The sequence below is a fragment of the Plodia interpunctella genome, chromosome 9, assembly GCF_027563975.2.
Source record: "Plodia interpunctella isolate USDA-ARS_2022_Savannah chromosome 9, ilPloInte3.2, whole genome shotgun sequence".
In the NCBI taxonomy this organism is placed as follows: Eukaryota; Metazoa; Arthropoda; class Insecta; order Lepidoptera; family Pyralidae; genus Plodia; species Plodia interpunctella.
Genome location: NC_071302.1, coordinates 10,852,958 through 10,871,520, shown reverse-complemented (window position 1 = coordinate 10,871,520; position 18,563 = coordinate 10,852,958). Strand labels below are relative to the sequence as shown.

The window sequence follows — 18,563 nt, the reverse complement described above, 5'->3', positions numbered from 1 at the left end:
CGAAGAAGGTATTTTAGTCGTAAATCATTGTCATATGTTTAATTTTGCTAATGTAATCGATTACGCGCACAACTCTTGATTTCACAAAATCTATGACTTGTGCGATCACGAAGTCTTGTGTGATCTGCGTCCTGGTCTTACTCCTGCTACTTGAACTGTCAATTATGACGTGCTGAGACTTGACAGATGACACTGTTGACAGTATTTCTATCATCATCTCTACTTGCAAAATATTTTTGTCATGCGATTAATATTTTGTCTATCGTAGAAATGGCTGAGTTGTTGTTTGTTCCTTTGAAAAAGTCTTCGGACGTAGATGTCGTAAAGCCACTGAAGAACCTAATCCAGTCGACATACAACACTGGTGAGAATCAGGAGGATTATTCTGAGGCGCTCAATGAACTCAGTCGCTTGAGGACCAACGCCATTTGGAAGGTGTTCGAGAAGTCTTCATTGGAGATTTTATACAGGTGACTCATTCATAACTTGTGCCATTAATTACTGTTTCATTTAATTTTGTTTCAATGAAGATATATAAAGTTGTATATATGCATTGTCAATTTTGTTATAGTCAAGGACTTACTATCAAAACAAATAAAACAATGATGTCATCAATCGGCAAGCAGGTATTGAATATCTTTTATATCTACATCTAAATCAACCTCATGTTCAATGAGATTGATTTAGAATGTCAGAGAAATTTGCCTCGGTGTCAAATAAATAACACCATACAAAATGTTTAAGATGTGCTATGTTGACCTAGGACTAAGCAAAAATAAACTGCCAAACAGAAATAGCCTTCATAAAATGTGATTGCTCAAGAAACTGGTTTCTGTGTTGGTTTTTGACAACATATGAAATATCATGCAGCGGTGTAACCTTGCTGATTGAGATTGTCATATAAAACAGATAAAGCATTGTGTGTTTGGCTTCAGTTACTATGATCAGCTCGCATCTCTGGAGAGCAAGTTGCCGCCACAGGAGGTGCAGGTCCCGTTCAAGTGGAAAGATGCCTTTGACAAGGGTTCGATTTTTGGAGGCCGAATGAGTCTCAGTAAGTGCTCATCATATGATTTTGAAGTTTAGATCCTCTGAATATTCCTAAAAAAAGTTTTTGATAAATATGTTTATACTGAACTAGCTTTTGCTTGTTTCTTCACCCATATGTTTTCCCATGGGAGCAGTTATTTTTCAGATATGAAAGGCCCTATGTCCTTCTTATTTTGGTCGAGTAGATAACATGTGAAGAGATTACAAACAAACAAACTTACTTTCAAATATATTATTTAATTAGTGACCTTAATTCAAATTCAAATCATTTATTCAGAAATTAGACCTTCACAGGCACTTTTTCTCGTCAATATTTATAGTTATTTCTCACAAGCTACAAACTACTGGCATTTCGGAACGACCACTGCTGAGAAGAAATGCCGAAAGAAACCAGATCCAATCATGCCAGATCTGCTTACCATTATTGTTTCTTACAATGTTTTTTTTTTCTTTCTAATAATATATAAAAGTACATAATGTACATAGTCAAAAGGTATATCAAAACAGGTTATGATTGTGATCCGAGTCCGAGCATGACACGCTCGATTCCCATGACTTCATAATTACAATTCTTATTTGTCAAAATAGAAGTATAATTCAGACACTTGAAGATCACAAATCACGTACATGTTTTACAAATAAAATTTAAATGTCACAATATATGAATTATTATAACAAAATTAAAAATTATGAATAAAATAATAATAGGAGATCATGTGTGGAGTGGCAAAGTTGTCGGGAGGATCCAAGCGTCGTTATCAGTCAAATAGGCGTTAATTGTGTAATACGCTTTATCCATTAATTTTTTCTTAACATAAGTTTTAAAATTTTTCATTGGCAGATTAATAGCCTCTGCAGGGAGTTTATTGAATAATTTTACTTATAAAGTGAACTGGCTATGCATCACCTGCAGAAGCTGCTTTATTATTATTCAACACACATACATATGGGGTACGTTTTATCCCGAAATTCCCATGGGAGCAAAGCCCTAACTATCTAGAAAAAATGTTCCTGTGGGAAATTTACTTTAAAGCTAGTAGCATAATAAAAAAGTAAATGCTTATGTTATATATGCTTATATAACAAGATTCACATTGACACAAGTTTCTCCTGTTGAGTAAGTAGTTGTTGTACAGTGGTGTTTATTGGTTGCAGCGGTGTCGTCGCTGGCGTTCGAGCGCATGTGCGTATTATTCAACATGGCGGCGCAGCAGAGCGCCCTGGCCGCGCAGCAGCCGCTCGACACAGAAGACTCGCTCAAACTCGCCGCCAAGCTGCTGCAGGTCTGCTCATTAATCATGATACTCTTTCTTTTGTATATCTTTTTATTGGGCCTTTGTATGGACGCGATCAAAACATATGACCATTTATGTTGAAAATTTTGCAATTTCACAGAAACAATTTATTCACGAATAAATTAGTTACGAATACTTTGTAACTAAATTTCGCCATTATTAAATCATTTCGTTATTTGAATAAATTTTGCCCATCTCTGGGCATCGGCTCACAAAGTCGTTCGGTCACGCAAGCGAAAGGATAATGCAGGGATGGATGTATCGTAAGTTAGTCGTTTTCGGGCGCAGCAATCAGCGGGCATCTTCGGCTACCTAAAGGCGAACGTGCTGCTGGCGGTGCACCAGGAGACCACGCCCGACCTCGCCCCCGACACGCTGGCCGCGTTGGCCGCGCTCATGCTTGCGCAGGCGCAGGAGGTCATCGTCTACAAGTGCATCAGAGGTTTTTTATTGCAATTTTAACCCAACATTTTTATCGAAATTTTACTCACTAAATTGTTAATAACTTATTGTTTATTCGCGGCGTCCGAATGATTCACTCTTGTAAGAATTTCAGGATAAAAAGTACTTTATATGCTTTATTCCAGGTTATATTCTACCCATATACCAAATTTCATCGAATACCGTCCAATAAAATATATTCGAGCAAGACTAATTATACCCCATTTCTTATTCTATGGAATTCTGACAAGTGTCATTTTTCGAAACAGCGAGCAGCTTTTTGGATATTTTCGAAATAGAATAAAAAAATAATCTATACCCTATACGTTGCCTAGACTTAATAGTTATGTAACAAAAAAATTGCATTCGAATCCGTCCTGTAGATCCGGAGATTAGCGGTAAAAACAGACAGACATACAGACAGATTTTTTTTTCCATTTCCATTTCATTACTCTATTGCTATGACTTTATCGCCTAATTTTGTTTTCATGTAAATATATACATTGTAGAGATTTTTTTCTACTGTTTTATTATATTTATTGAAAAATATCTATAATTTAAATAATAAATTTCCAAAAAGTTAAATCGGTGTGCTGGAACAAAATTTTGAAACATGATACTTGTGTGTAACAGACGAGATGAAAGACAGCATGGTAGCGAAGGTCTGCGCTCAAGCGGAAGAGTTGTATACGGAAGCGTCGAGAGCAATGCAACGGGATCAAGTGCGGCAGCTGTGGGAGCGCTCGTGGCCGCCGGCCGTCGGCGCCAAGCAGGCGCTCATGCGCGGGCTGGCGCAGTACTACCAGGTATCTGACCGCCATCGAGAGACTACTTCCAAGTAGATTTTGTAATATCTCTTTCAAATGAAACTTACAATGACTGTTTTGTAAAATGTTGAACGTGAACGTTGGTTCGCCAGGCGCAGGTGTGCCGGCAGAACAAGGCGGTGGGCGAGGAGATCGCGCGGCTGCAGCTGGCGACGGAGCAGCTGCGGGCGGCGGCCGGCGGCGGCGCCGGCGTCGCCGGCCCGGCCGCCGACGTCGCGCCGCGCGCCGCGCGACAGCTGGCCAGCGCGGTGACTATAATCATCTCACATATCACGTTATCGAAGTTTTTATACATTTTTTCGTCAATTGTTTCCAATTTCGAAAGGAAGGGAAGGAAGCTAATTCAAAAAGGTCGTTCGGTCGATGTGTTTGATTGAATTATTTCTATTGTGATTTTAATGGTTATAAAAATTGTGTTTAATCTTCAAAAAAAACCGGTCAAGTGCGAGATGGATTAGCTAGCTTAATAATTATCAATACCTTTTTTTAGGATAAAAATGGAACCCTTATAGTATCACCTCGTGATTCGTCAGATGAAACCCTTCTTCGCAGGAATTGTTTGCCGCAAAATGTGCACTCGACGCAGGATGATAATAATGACTGTGACGTCCTCACAGATAAAGGACAACGACTTCATCTACCACGAGCGCGTGCCGGAGCCGCGGTTGCTGGAGCCGGTGCCGCGCGCGGGCGTGGCGCGGCCGCTGGAGCCGCCGCCGCGCTGGGGCGCCGGCAAGGACCTGTTCGCGGCGCTCGTGCCCGCCGCCGTGCACCAGGTCAGTCGCCGCCCCCCTCCCGCCGCCGCCGCCGCCTCCGCCCCCGCCCAGCCTCACCGTGTGTTTGTGACAGGCGCTGCAGACGTCGGCGGCGCGCCGCTCCGAGCTGATCAACGCGGAGATCGGCAAGCTGCGGGACGCGACGGCGCTGCTGAACAGCATCCTGGCGTCGCTGAGCCTGCCGGCCTGCATCGAGGGCTCCGCCGGCCTGCCCGCCTCCATCCGCGACAAGGCGGCCGCCGTCCGCGCCGCCGGCGGCGTCTCCGAGCTGCATCGCCTCATGCAGGTCGATTACACTTTTCTTAACGGCCGTAGGTTGCCCCAAGTCACCCCTTTCCACTGTCCATATTCCGCTCGATTACGATTTCGTTTCTTGTATTACTGGTGAATTTCTCGTTTTATCTTATTATCATTTGAACCTTTTATCAGTTACTCGAGCTATTTTTCAGTATACAGTTATTTTCCATTAGACTATAAATCGATTTCTCTCTCGTCTTCGCTCGCTCCCGTTAAAATAAACCTTCAAATAAAGACTGTTCTGACTGGATAGTACAGAAGTCAAAGTATTAGCCGTTTACGTGAATGTCTCATGTCAATGTGAAGCAGGAGTTGCCGGAGCTGCTGCAGCGCAACAAGGACATGCTGGACGAGGCGGAGCGGCAGCTGCGCGAGGAGGCGGAGGCGGACGCGGCGCTGCGTGAGCAGTTCGGCGCGCGCTGGAGCCGCACAGCGTCGCCGCAGCTCACGGCCGCCTTCCGCGCCAACGCCGACAAGTACCGCCAGATCATCGACAACGCCATCCGCGCCGACAACATCGTGCAGCAGAAGTTTCAGCAGCACAAGGAGGTAACTCCCGCACTCGCCCAACTCTTTGTTAAACTAATGTAAATTGCGAGTTACATGATTACAGAAATCGTAAAAATTTGCAGTATCACTATTCGTAGCATATATCCATAGCACGCATCCATAGTACATCGCCTTAGCACGCATCTATAACACCATCCGTTGCACAAACAAAAACAGCAAAACCGTTTCAACCAGGTGCTATGTGAATAAATGAATGAGATTGGTGAATTAACTTATGCAGTAATGTAGCATATTACTGGTGGAAAAGCAGCCCAAGTCTGGACTTTGACAGACTGATTGAACAGTAGGTATGTACGCACAGGTCTCGACGATGGAGGGAGAGGGTGGCGGAGCATTAAGGACCTGAAGCATTTTGCAGGTATTGCCGGTACGGGGGGCGATTTCTCGATATCTGGCCCATGTAGAGATATTCCTCCACATACTGCAACGAACACATGCTTAGTGGAACATGACTTCGTCTTTGACCGATTCATCTCGAGTCACGCCTCGAGGCCTGCCGTACTCAGATCTCGGAGATTTATTTGAGATCAGATGCTTACTGTGAGATCAAGACAACTTCCATCCATATGTACATACGATACCCTGTTGAAGATGCGTCACAGTAATTAGTTTAATTACGAGTCGTGTTATATATGTTCGTCGTAGAACATCGAGCTGCTGAGCGGCAGTGAGGGCGACATCAGCGCGGGGGTGCCGGCGGGCGAGGTGGAGGATGCGGAGGATGCGGGGGCGCTGGCGGAGCTGCGGGCGCTGCTGGGGCGCGTGACGCAGCTCAAGGCGGAGCGCGACGAGCTCGAGCGCGCGCTGCAGGACGTCACGCTCGACCTCAAGGTACGTCCTCTCCCAGCGCTCTAGGTTTATAACAATCTGTCACACATACATCCTCACAGGATATTTCGTGACTTTCTAATGGGGATTCTCGTAGGTGTTTTATCTAAACGTAGTCTTCGATTCTTATTTACTGTATATGAATCAGAATTTACAAGGGACGAGGATTCAAATACAATAGATTTGAATAAAAAAACACCGAAAAAAGTATGAAACTGACATTTCAAAAATTTTACCGCATTAAAACGTTTCTTGCGATTAAGAGGAAAAATAATAATTTAGACGTTCGTTTATCACGAGTCCCCTAAACATGACAGCTAAGTATCGTATGCGTGTGTCGGTCGCAGGACAAGTTCCTGTCGGCGCTGGCGGCGGACGGGGCGCTGGACGAGCCCGCGCTGTCGGCGGCCGCGCTGGGCGCCGCGCTGCAGCCGCTGCAGCGGCAGGCGGCGGCGTCGCTGGCGGCGCAGGAGGCGCTGGTGGCGGCGCTGCAGCCTGCGCATGCGGCGCTCATGCGCGCGCGCGGCGGCGCCTCAGGCCGCGACCGCGTGCTGGGCCGGCTGGCGGCCGCCAGCGACGCCTTCCAGGACCTCACCTCCAACCTCCGCGAAGGCGTCAAGTTCTACAACGACCTCACGCAGGTCAGGTTCTCGGGCTCGCCGGACAGTCTGTCGACGAAGTGAACAAAACGGATTCCGCGCCGGCGACAGGACATAGCGCCCTCGGTTATTTCACTTCCTTGACAGATTGTGCGAGCGGAAACGATTACATTACAAGCGGCATTTTTGCCCGGTACGTTTTTAAAACACAAAGTCGGCATATGATGAATCTCTCTGTGATCTCTTCGACAGCTGCTGCTAGCGTTCCAGAACAAGGTGTCGGACTTCTGCTTCGCGCGCAAGACGGAGAAGGAAGAGCTACTGAAGGACCTGACGCAGGAGGCGTCGCGCCCCGCGCGCCCGGCGCCCCCGGCGCCCGCGCCCCCGCAGCGCCCCGCCGACGAGGTATGATAGGCTAATTTATTCAATTTAATATTGGCGATTAAACAAGCTTGCCGCACCGAGCGGGAGGTTGCCGTTCTGTGTAAACAAAAGTGGAAAGATTTTTTTAAAGCAGAAGCAGACCACGACGGATTTCACCGACCGAACCGCTGCGAAGTCGGGCTTTGTTAGGAGCGACGCACGACGCAGCGACTCCATACAGAACTGTTATAAAAGTATTGTAAGAAGAAATAAAATAATGTTTTCCAGAATTGTATTGATATATCCGCGATTGTATCTATATTAATTTAATTCGTGCGCTCCCGGACACGGCATTCAGGATATAGAGAATATAATGGTTTAAAAAATGCTACATTCCAATCAAAGTAAAATAAGATAATAGGCTATGTTCCGCCTTGTAAGAAAACACATTAAAATGCATGTTGAAGAAAGATTCCATATAACGGTATTCATAAAAATGAAGTTTTGATTGTATAGTTCCATTTTAAAAATCATCTTTTAAAGTGTTGTTCAAAATGTCAAAACGAAATGACGTCACGAGCCGAAATGCATGGCAATTATTAACAACTGGCAAGTACTTATGATTATAACCGCTATTGATAAGAAAAAAATATAAGTACATACATTTTTATAATGCCGAAATTAATTTATCACTCATTACTTACTCATGGAGGTAAATACTTCTAAGAAAAAACGCACAAACTCGCTGCCGCAACGACACCGAGACAAATGCTAACAGCGAAATTTTAAATATCGGCGCACGCCGGCGCCAGCGCGTGTAGTTTGTATGAATGCTTTTATTTACCGCAATGAAAAACCATATATGTTTGCCGAATCCGTCAAAGTTTGGTAAACGTTTCCGCTACACACAAACATACACTTCCACTACAAACGATTCACGTGGGCGAAGCTGCGGGTAAAATCTAATAATTAAATACAAACTTTGGCATTGCACGGAACACGAATTCAACTCGCCCTTGACCAGTTTCTTTTAAATACTAAACCTGTATCGGTATTTGTACATGTCCTGCACAGCCGCCAGTGGTTGCGCAGCGCTCGCCGCCGCCGCGCCCCCCTCCCCCCTCCACCAGCGGCGCCGCCGCCCCCGCTGCCTCCGCCCTGCCCTACCCGCAACAACCCCAAGGCAAGTTACACATGTTTACAACTTTTAGATTTAAAAAATGTGACAATAAAGATACAACACGACTCGACATTATTTTTGTCATTTGTTTATGTCATAACATAAGAGTTGGATCCTTAGACTAAGGAATCACTACTACTACTACTAGACCGCTGTTATTGACTGAAAAAGCATGACACGTTGGTGATCCAATTTCAACAGTTGTTGGTGAACCTTTTGCCAAGCGCTTTTTAGCTAGTGACGTAGTAATTTAAATTTAGGCAGTCTATAATCTGAATTTTGTTCATTATAAGGTTTACCACTCAAACTGACAAGGTTTGCACTCTTTTTAAAAACGAACTTCCAAGATCAATTGATTATTTAAGAGCGAAAATCGATCGTGCATGAGTCAGTCTTGTTTTCTACTATATGTAAAAAAATGTGTTCATATCGAGTTGTATGCAATAAATTGCATATGAATACTAAACTATATGGTCAGATCTGAGTTTTTGCTTACAGAACTATACGAAACATGTACGTACAGTCTGTCAAGAAAGAGAAAAAATATGAACGAGGGAGTCGTCTCTCGTTAGCTGGCAACATCGGTTTGCTTGACTCTGTTGACAGACTGTAGGACATCGTTGACGTGATATTCCGCCCGCAGGCATGCCCGTGCCGTACGGCGCAGCCGCGTTCGCGTACTACGCGCCGCCGCCGATGCCCGCGCTCTACAACCCGTACGCCACGCTGCCCTACCCCCACCACGCCCGCCTGCCGCCTGCGCAGCCCTACCAGCCCTACCAGTACCCGGCGCCTGCGCAGACCGACTTCCAGCCGCCGCCGCCGCCCGCCGGCTACAACCCCTACCCGCACCAGTAAACTACCCTACGTCAGCGTCCACACACATCGAAATGCAAATACATTGATAACGACTGTTCTGTGAAATATAAAACATACCTCGATCACTTTCCATTTACCAGAGTGAGATTCGGAATAAGGAGGCACCGCATAAGTGTGGGACTGAGCGAGCGATCGAATTTAACCAATAACCCTCTAGAGCAATCTACATTGTTCATAGTGCTGTATGTGGAAAATAATACATATGATACTGTATATGATTACTATGCATTATCTATATCTTAGGTTAAAGAAGGTGCATGATCTGTTACGTGTGTTTGGAGGACGTGAATGTTGAGGCATTTTGTAAAACTTAAGGCTCAAAAGTACTAACCAATATTAATGTAATGTAAATTATTAACTATTCCCAATGTTGAACTGCACGGCGTCGCCACATACAATATAGGTAGTTGTGAAACCAAAACAATGGGCCGGCAGCCGCATGGTGGGGGAGCATAGCTGTGATTGTTTGCCTTGAATCTACGGCCGAAGAAGATGGTGGTATACAGGTCGCGGCTGTTAAACTGTTATATTCGTATATTAGATTGCATATTATAACCCTCACGCCAATGTAAATTTATAATATTGTAATTTGACTATTTATTAGTTTTCAATGAAATATATGTACGTTTACTAATCTATCTAGAATAAATTATGTTTTTTATGATGGAAAAGTTTAAATATTTCACCATAAACTTAATCCCATGTCGTGACCTGAAGTTTCATCTCTATACATGTTTTATTTACCGAGTACTTGATTCATCAACGCCCAGCATAAACCATATGAGCTATAAACTTAAACTTGGGATAGCAGTTTTATGTTATTACGCAGTGCTCAGATAAGGATCTTTCTACATTTAACCACTGAAGGGGTGGTGATGGGTTTGTATGTTGTATCCTACTCGTACAGGAGGATATACCATATACAGATATTAGAAAGTTACAATCACAGATCATCTGTGATTACAGTTTAATGTCTTATATCTGTGGTACCACCCTTTATGCTGGGGAAACTAAAATGTATTAGTGTATTGCTATTTTACAAATGCGAAAATAAGTTTGTTACTTTTTCACGCTCTATCTACTCAACCAATCTTCTTGAAATTTTACATACAAAGTATGGAGAAGGACATGGGTATCTTTTATTCCGGAAAAATAACTGTTCCCGTGGAAAATTCACGCGGGCGAAGCCTCGGGTAAAAAGCTAGTAGGCTATATTTTATCTCAAAATTCCCACAGGAGCAAAACCTCAATGTGTTTCAGTTTTCGAGTTCAACAGACAAAAGCTGAGGCTCAAGAAAATTATCATAATGTGATTACACATTATGATAATTTTCTTGAGCCTCTTATTTTAATAAATAAAAATCCAATTGAATCACATTTTCTAATTATTAAATCATAAAGTTCTATATATATAAAGTAAGCACTGCTGTTGATTTATTAATGCACAGATTAGTATTTGGGAGCTGGAGACCCTTCCTTGCTGTAATCCCTGTTGGGTGAGTAGAACTGTGGAGAAAAAAGAAATAACATTATTTTAGGGCTTCAACAATAGAAGCACTACTACTATGCTAGAACACTGATATGAGTAAAGAATTGTGATGGTTGGTGCATGCATTTTGACAGTTGGTGGTGAATGTATTGCCAGGCGTCTTAATCTAGTGATGTAGTAAACTTAGTTCATAGAATCATATTCTGAATATAATAAAGTAGAAGATAAATAACATATTTTGCACATGTATGTAATTTTATTTTAAGAACTTTATTTTTCTCTAAAATTTTCTTCCATATAGCAACTATTATGGAATTTTTGTAAGTTTTATTTTCAATTTTGAAACATCAAATATTTCTAGGAAACTGGATTATAATGTAGTCTAACATCTAGTAATCTAACAAGGTTTGGCAAGGATGCAATTCTCAATTTCTTTTATTATGTAAATAATTCATGCAACATCACTAATACAGGTTATGGGAAATAAAAAAGTAATATAAAAAAAGTAATAAAAAAGTGCTCACACCAAGTTGTATGAAATAATTTGGATAGATGATTTTAGGGCCCAGCTTACAATGAAAATGATTGAGACATGTTTATAAAGACACAGGACATGGATTAAGAACATAGTATTACATATGGAGAGCCTAGAGAGAAGAAATTAAATTTTACCTTGTACTGCTTTGTCCTGTACTCTTCCCAAGGTTCGGGGTTGTTTTTCTTGCTCCAGGAGACGTCGGGCGAGCGCAGAGCCAGTCTTCCGAGATATAAAATCGCGCCCACGCAGCCTATACCCGTGCACACGTACAACGGGATCAACTAGACATATAATAAAAACCAATTTCACTGGAGTATTTTCTATAAAGCTTTGAGGTTAATTATGTAAGAACTGTAAAAGTTAAAATGATAAATTTATTACAGCTCACTTACAGCTTTGTGCTTCTTCAAGCTCTGGATGCTCAAGCCCTGCATTTTTTGATTTGTTACGAAGGATTAAAAGCAAACTCTTTTGAGAAAATCAATATCAATTCCCATATAAATAAGATATAGGTAGTAGGTACTACCGAGATAGAACTGCGTTTAATTAGCATCTATGTCAAAATTGACATTTAATGACAGTGACAAATTGCGATTCGTGACGAATCATCCGCTCACGGTATACATAGAGAAAACTATATACTTCGTAATCATATCTTTCGTTTCTCTTTACACGAAAAGAAAATTCGGCTATTATCATAACTAATTCTTTATTTGCGCACATTCACAAAATATTTGCAGGTAAACATGTACTCACCACAGATATAAGACCACAATGTAACGTTCTTCTGTGATACTTTCTCTGTTATTCACACAGATATAAAAACATTACATTTAAAATCTGTTGATTCATAAAAAAGTTATGATTTGTTTACTTATTTTTATTACTATTTGTTACAAATCTAATGTGTCTTCCCTATCGTGTCTTTTATACCGCATTAATTAATTTAAAATCCTTGTAACACTTGGTTGGCAAATCAATAATATGAATATGAATACTACGGTGTAGGTATCTATCTACTATTTTTTTTGTGTGTCAATTTTCAATAAATTTTATTGGAAATACAACTTTTATTTTTATTTATTCATTCAAATTTTCACATTTTTAATAATGATGTAAATTCGTCCTCCTAATTTTTAATATATGTATAAGACTTATATTTGTTAACTGACGTCCTTGGAGAAAAGGCTGCGGTAAAGATTGTTGCGCCGCTTCTTCTTCACCTGCGCTTTGGAAGCCGACAGTAGACTTAGTTTAAGTAATATTTTTGACGTCAATAAGTGATGTCATCATCCTAAAGTTCGCAAGTTATTCTTGCGCACTAAACGGTTACTTGCTCATGGAATTCAAATTAAAATTCAAAATTCTTTATTCAATTTAGGATGATATACATGATTTATTTAGTTGGGTTGGGCTTACAGATACAAAAACATTACATTGTAGGTTGAGCTACGGGCGATATTAGCATTACATCACAGATATAAAAACATTACATTGAAGCATTACAAGTACTTGGGCTTTGCGCGAAAGCGCAAGAAAAATATGTATTCTGTCAGGTCCAGCCATGGAATTAGTAGGTACTCAAAGAATTTACTAAATCACAAACAGAACACCTACCTATTTTTTCTTTGTTAACACTGACTGGTTGCTTATGGTTGGTTGCTAGGGTTGCTAGCAAAGAAAAAATTAGGTAACTAGTGTCATTGTCAGTCCAGTCCATGTCCAGTCAAGTTTTTGACAATATTCGTCAGGCAACAGGAATCCTGGAATATACTACCTACCTACCTAGATAAAAATAATAGTGGAATCCTGTTCTTGTCACATAAAAGATATTATTTTGTTTATACACATTGTTGTATATTTTAATAATTTAGTCCTAAGCAATATACATTATTGTGGACAGTATTTGTAATAACATCAATATGAGTTTCCTTTTGTAAGTAAAACATTGCGGATCATTGATCTAGAATGTCTAATTGCTATTTTTATCTACAAACGTTACATATTTCACTGACGTCGTGTTTACATTTTATTTTATATATTTACTGCAATTGGCTACGTAAATAATAATTGTCCTAATTGATGATTATGATCGCAACCACAACAATCAACCTTATCTTATTTGTATATAGGGTTAAAACTATTATGTTGCAGTGGAAGCCGCTCGAACAAGACCTTCAAGCCCAAGAAGAACATCCCAGAGGGCACGCACCAGTACGACCTGATGCGACATGCGGCCGCCACGCTGGGCTCCGGCAACCTGCGGCTCGCGGTCATGCTACCCGAAGGCGAGGACCTCAACGAGTGGGTCGCCGTCAACAGTAAGATCACAACCTTTATACAAGTACCAAATTATCTGTATATAATCAAACACATATACATAGAATGTATTTTGTTATACCCATGGTATGCAGAAAACCATATAAATTTTAAGTTGGTGTGCATATGATTATTCTGTGTTTTATCGCAAGCACCTTAGTTGTTCCCTTGTCACCGAGTGAAGCAATTATCTTGCACCACCCTTTGTTTTAATTAGTTTCACTGCAAATATGCTCTATTGATTGATTTGGGCTATTTTGGCTTAAAGATAACCAATGAAAGCATACTTGTAGTGCACCATATTTGTTTATACCATTTGATGTATGTTTTTGGTGATACAAGTACTGTAGTAAATTTGTCTTGTGACACTTCCCTAGTTTTCTGTATTCTGTGGGTAAGTCCATCTGACATGATAGAGACAAACACTGTTTAAATGAGTTTCTTTTGACATTTCTACTCAGCAGTGGCTCAGAAATGCTAGTTAGTTTGAGAGTATCTCTCATTACCTATATAATTTAAAATTTGATATGAATGTTTGGTCTGATTTCTGAATAAATGCTTTGGCTTGTACCAAATTTGGGATACTTACATCTTTGTAATTTTGCAAATATTGTTATAAATTTGAATATGGTCTCCTGTGGAGGATTATACAAAATCTCAACAAAATAGTCATTATTAACCAGAGGTAACCTTGGTGCAAAAGTCATATATTTCTGCTGCCAAACAGTAAGTGCAGTGTTGTTTTTGGTTTGAAGACAGTGTAAATGCAGGGAACCTTGACAACACAAGAACACCTTAAGCCACTGTTTCATCATGCAATGGGCAGCATGCCCATTATTGCCTACTATACTTCTGGGCTATACTATAAATAGAAAAAGTGATTTCCATTGAATGCTTGACACCAATACCAGCAATGTACAATGCACAGGGTGCTCCCTGTCATTGTGCATTTTCATTCAAATATTGTTTCATACATACGACTAGTTATCTGTAAAGGTTTCCTGTTACTCATCATTCATTACTCAATTATAGATAAATTCCTGGCATATGTAAGCTTTTGTACCGCCTACATATCTTCCTTCTCCCCAAAATTCAAAAATGTTTTTAGAATTCTTTAAATTAAAAGGTAAAAACGGAACTGAAATATTATAGTAAAATTTGTTGTCTGGACTTTCAACTTGAAATTGATATTAAATAGTCAGGTCCATGGTCTATCTCAGCTGTGAAAAAATCAACCTTGTGTATTCAATGCTTGTCACTACATAGTTAATATTATTTTGAATCATTGAGATTTGTGGTACGGTATGGTTGTATTCAGTAGTAATTTTCCGACAACTAAATGGTATAGTAACTTATTTACTACAAATAAACTATCTTATCTATCAGAAATGCGACCTGCGGCCCCAATTTCTTTTGCACAAAGATTTGTGACTGAGATGGACAGATTCGCCGCTTGGTTGGAAAAGTATACACAAACAATACCCCAATACATATTTTGCTTTTGTCCCAACAGCTGTGGACTTCTTCAATCAGATCAACATGCTGTACGGCACCATCACAGAGTTTTGCACAGAGGAGTCCTGTGCGGTGATGTCTGCGGGGCCCAAGTACGAGTACCACTGGGCCGACGGCCACACGGTCAAGAAGCCCATCAAGTGCTCTGCGCCTAAGTACATCGATTACCTGATGACGTGGGCGCAGGACCAGCTCGATGATGAAACGCTCTTTCCTTCTAAAATAGGTATTATTATAGGCTGACTAAAACATTTTGATGAAACGACTTTTATGAAACAAACTTTAAATGTTTTGCTGAGTTATATATAATTGGTGAAAGTTTTAAGTAAATCAGAGATAAGCGTGATCATAGGTCAGACAAAAAATTGCTTTCTTTCATTATTTTCAATTGTCTCTCTATCCATTTCAGTCAAAAATACTAAATATATGGACAAAATATTTTTACTTTTATATTATATGTATAGATAAAGTGTATTGTGTTATATCACATTGTGATAATCAAGCTGTATCGACTGCAAATTATCATATAGTGAAATAATAAAATCAAATAATCAAAGGAAATGTATTGTCTGGCGACAGGCGTGCCGTTCCCCAAGAACTTCCTGTCGATCGCGAAGACGATCCTGAAGCGCCTGTTCCGCGTGTACGCGCACATCTACCACCAGCATTTCCCGCAGGTGGTGCAGCTCGGCGAGGAGGCGCACCTCAACACCTCCTTCAAGCACTTCATCTTCTTTGTACAGGTCTATACTAAAATTATCATGTTAAAGCCGAAAACAAATTATCGGACACGGCTTACAGCTGCGACTGATGTGAGCACAGTTGGGTGTGCAGTCCCTTCGGAAGCGTCCGACCGCCGCCAGATATCTGTCGGCGTCCGATAGCCTTGCGCATTATAGTTCGCGACCGGGATCTTTTAGTTCGTTAGTTCATCACTTCAAGTGAGAAAGACCTACTTGTTGTGGCGCACTAATAGTGGCGCCGCGCTCTGACAGCGCCATCGAAAACGAAAGAAATGAACTAAGTAGCGACGGATCTGGGAACTAATGCGCTCAATTCGTCCATAAGATCGCTCTTACGAACTAGTTTGTTCACGAACTACACAAGACTAGCGTCCGAGCGCTTAAGGTGAGCCCAAGGTTACGTCCACTATTTACGTCCGACAGCTCTGTGTACATTCATTAACTAGACAACAGAGAACTAGTACCTATACCTAGATATATAATATGTACGCGGCTGTAAGCCGGTCCGATATTTGTATTCGACTAGGTCACACAGTCCATAAATTAAATATAGTTTGCATTGCTTGTAGATTACAGGAAACCCGATATAACCCGAATTCTAGTAATTGAAAATAAAATGATAAACTTATTATAAGATGTTTTACGGAAAATATTTCAGTAAAACATCACTAGTAAGTAGTAATAATTTAATAAAAACATTCAACTCGCACTCGACCTGTTTGTTTATTATCTGAGATCGTATACGTGTGTCGCGTCGGCAGGAGTTCAGCCTGATCGAGCGGCGGGAGCTGGCGCCGCTGCACGAGCTCATCGAGAAGCTGACGGCCAAGGAGGCGCGATGATGACTCCGCCGCCGCGCCGCTACACACAACGCTAATGATCATTTTATTTTGTATTCTCCTCCGAGTTGCATTTTTGGTTGGCGAATTGACTGCACAGAACAATTTCAGTTCCATCGACTTTATGCGCGCGGCTGCCTTCCGACTATTGTCGGCCTACATGGAGCATTGCCATTTGGAGTTCGACGCGATGCGATAGCGCGGCCACAAAATATAAGATATTTGAGAACATTCTATACGAAAAATCGAGTGACAGCAAGCAGACCATTATCATCTTCATCCCATTTGTGTCGATCAGTTTGGAACGAAATTGTAATAGTTTAACACAAACAACAATGGCGGGCAGACGACCATATAAAGCATGTAAATGGCGCCAATAACTGTAAGTAGCGCCATCAACCATTTCATATTATGAATATTTATTGAACCCTTATAAAACACAAACGAGTTTACACTGAATTCGTTGTTTTTAGATAAGTTTGTTTATTGGTATATGTAGCTTCGTAGTAGTGTATTGGTGGAGTTTGAATGCTGGGATGATGCCTTCCTATGATAATAATGATACCTATAAGCAATTTTACATCATTGGAATCTATATTTGATACAGATGTATTGTACATTGCGAATTGACTCGTAGGGCGTACTCTAGGTACTATTGATAAGTTTGTCGAATTTTTTTTACCAAATAGCAGACGAGCATTTTGTACTAGTAAGGATTTTTATATTTTCTCAAGATAAAAGCGTTTTTATTGGATATGTTAATAATAGATTATAATTTTGGTAACATTTGGCGTGGCCTAGGTAGATCTTAAACGTTTGAATCGAGGACCCCGTGCTGGCAGACGCTTAAGTTTCACGAGCGCCGCCAGCACAACTGATACTGAATCTTGTGAAGTGCTATTTGTATCTATAAGATTAATTTATTTTTATTGAAGTCACAAGACATTTTGGTCTGTGTGCTCAGAATATAGATCTCGAATTTGTGATAGATTCTCTATTTGAACGGATAAAAAATTAAGTAAAATCGAAAAAAAAAAAAATAAAGCAATTATGATTTATGTAGATGGCGAGTCAAAACGTGCGCAGACCAAAACTGACTTCTGACGAGGTAACATTTATTTAGGACAATTGAATTTTACTTTATTTATTGTAACTGTAACATTGTGTTAATGATCGAATTGGAGATTTTAATTGTAAAACTATTTTTAGGAAGAGAGAACCCTCGTTAATTACGGTGACAATGTTCTGTGGTAGCAAGTACAGGAAACATAGTGAAGATTTCGAATGATAATAGTATTTCTCTTTCGTGTAGCACGACTGGTTAGATGTATGTGTTTCAACGTCATGCGTGTGAGCATGTGTGAGAGACAGCAGTGAGACGCAGCGAACCATTGGTTTACTGCTTCTCACTTCTAATCGATTTGATAATGAGAAATGAAATGCAAACCCGCACTAAGCCCTCAAGATGATGTTTTCCTGGTACTTGAGGCAACAGGACATCGTGGCCAACCGTAAATACGAGAAACGGCTCTCCTTCGCTGCTATATTGTACAGTAATCTAGTGGTTTAATGAATTCCACATAATGAGACCCTATCACAATCAACATTTCATAGCCTTAGAAAGTGGACTGTCCAGGACTCAAAATTAAAAAAATACTAATAATGAATTTATAGTATTTTATTAGAAATAATACACTCGGTGGGGAGTTCCTTGATGTTTGTGGCAAAGTCTTGACAGCACAGCTGCATTCCCAAAGACTGTTGACGTCAGGCAAGCGACCGGTCGTAAAACACAGACGAATCTTCAATTTACCTTACCATTATTAGTTCTGATTACCATTAGTAATAATCTATATATAGATTACTGTGAACGGCTGTGAACTACTTTTGAGCATTTTAATGGAATGGTATTGTAAAGTAGCCCAGACAATGTTCAAATGTATAGTGTACCACGACCTATAGACGTATTGAAATTAGTCTTGTCAATGAAAGGCGCTCAAAAAAACACAACCGAA

The 18,563-nt window shown here is 40.7% G+C and overlaps 3 protein-coding genes across 4 annotated transcripts; 2 read left to right on the top strand and 1 right to left on the bottom strand.

Moving 5' to 3' along the window:
• Window positions 1-150: 150 nt before the first annotated feature.
• On the top strand, window positions 151-9,769 carry ALiX (ALG-2 interacting protein X). 2 transcript variants are annotated; one of them, XM_053749547.2, is made up of 14 exons: window positions 151-470; window positions 936-1,054; window positions 2,206-2,333; window positions 2,634-2,787; window positions 3,420-3,592; window positions 3,706-3,861; window positions 4,231-4,389; window positions 4,463-4,675; window positions 4,996-5,235; window positions 5,902-6,087; window positions 6,432-6,725; window positions 6,936-7,088; window positions 8,121-8,229; window positions 8,870-9,769. In XM_053749547.2, the coding sequence occupies exons 1-14, from the start codon at window positions 187-189 to the stop codon at window positions 9,082-9,084; spliced, it is 2,583 nt and encodes an 860-aa protein (XP_053605522.1). In that variant the 5' UTR covers window positions 151-186; the 3' UTR covers window positions 9,085-9,769. The 2 variants fall into 2 exon arrangements, with proteins under 2 accessions (XP_053605522.1, XP_053605524.1); XM_053749549.2 differs by lacking the exon at window positions 6,936-7,088 and having other exon boundaries at window positions 167-470; window positions 6,432-6,519; window positions 8,189-8,229.
• Window positions 9,770-10,472: 703 nt separating this feature from the next.
• Window positions 10,473-11,686, bottom strand: ND-MLRQ (NADH dehydrogenase (ubiquinone) MLRQ subunit). The gene is made up of 3 exons (XM_053749571.1): window positions 11,525-11,686; window positions 11,267-11,413; window positions 10,473-10,611 (listed from the first exon to the last, which is right to left on the bottom strand). The coding sequence occupies exons 1-3, from the start codon at window positions 11,564-11,566 to the stop codon at window positions 10,555-10,557; spliced, it is 246 nt and encodes an 81-aa protein (XP_053605546.1). The 5' UTR covers window positions 11,567-11,686; the 3' UTR covers window positions 10,473-10,554.
• A 1,173-nt stretch (window positions 11,687-12,859) lies between these two features.
• Window positions 12,860-18,555, top strand: mats (mob as tumor suppressor). The gene is made up of 5 exons (XM_053749568.1): window positions 12,860-13,068; window positions 13,287-13,453; window positions 14,965-15,192; window positions 15,546-15,709; window positions 16,471-18,555. The coding sequence occupies exons 1-5, from the start codon at window positions 13,055-13,057 to the stop codon at window positions 16,549-16,551; spliced, it is 654 nt and encodes a 217-aa protein (XP_053605543.1). The 5' UTR covers window positions 12,860-13,054; the 3' UTR covers window positions 16,552-18,555.
• The last annotated feature ends 8 nt before the right edge of the window (window positions 18,556-18,563 follow it).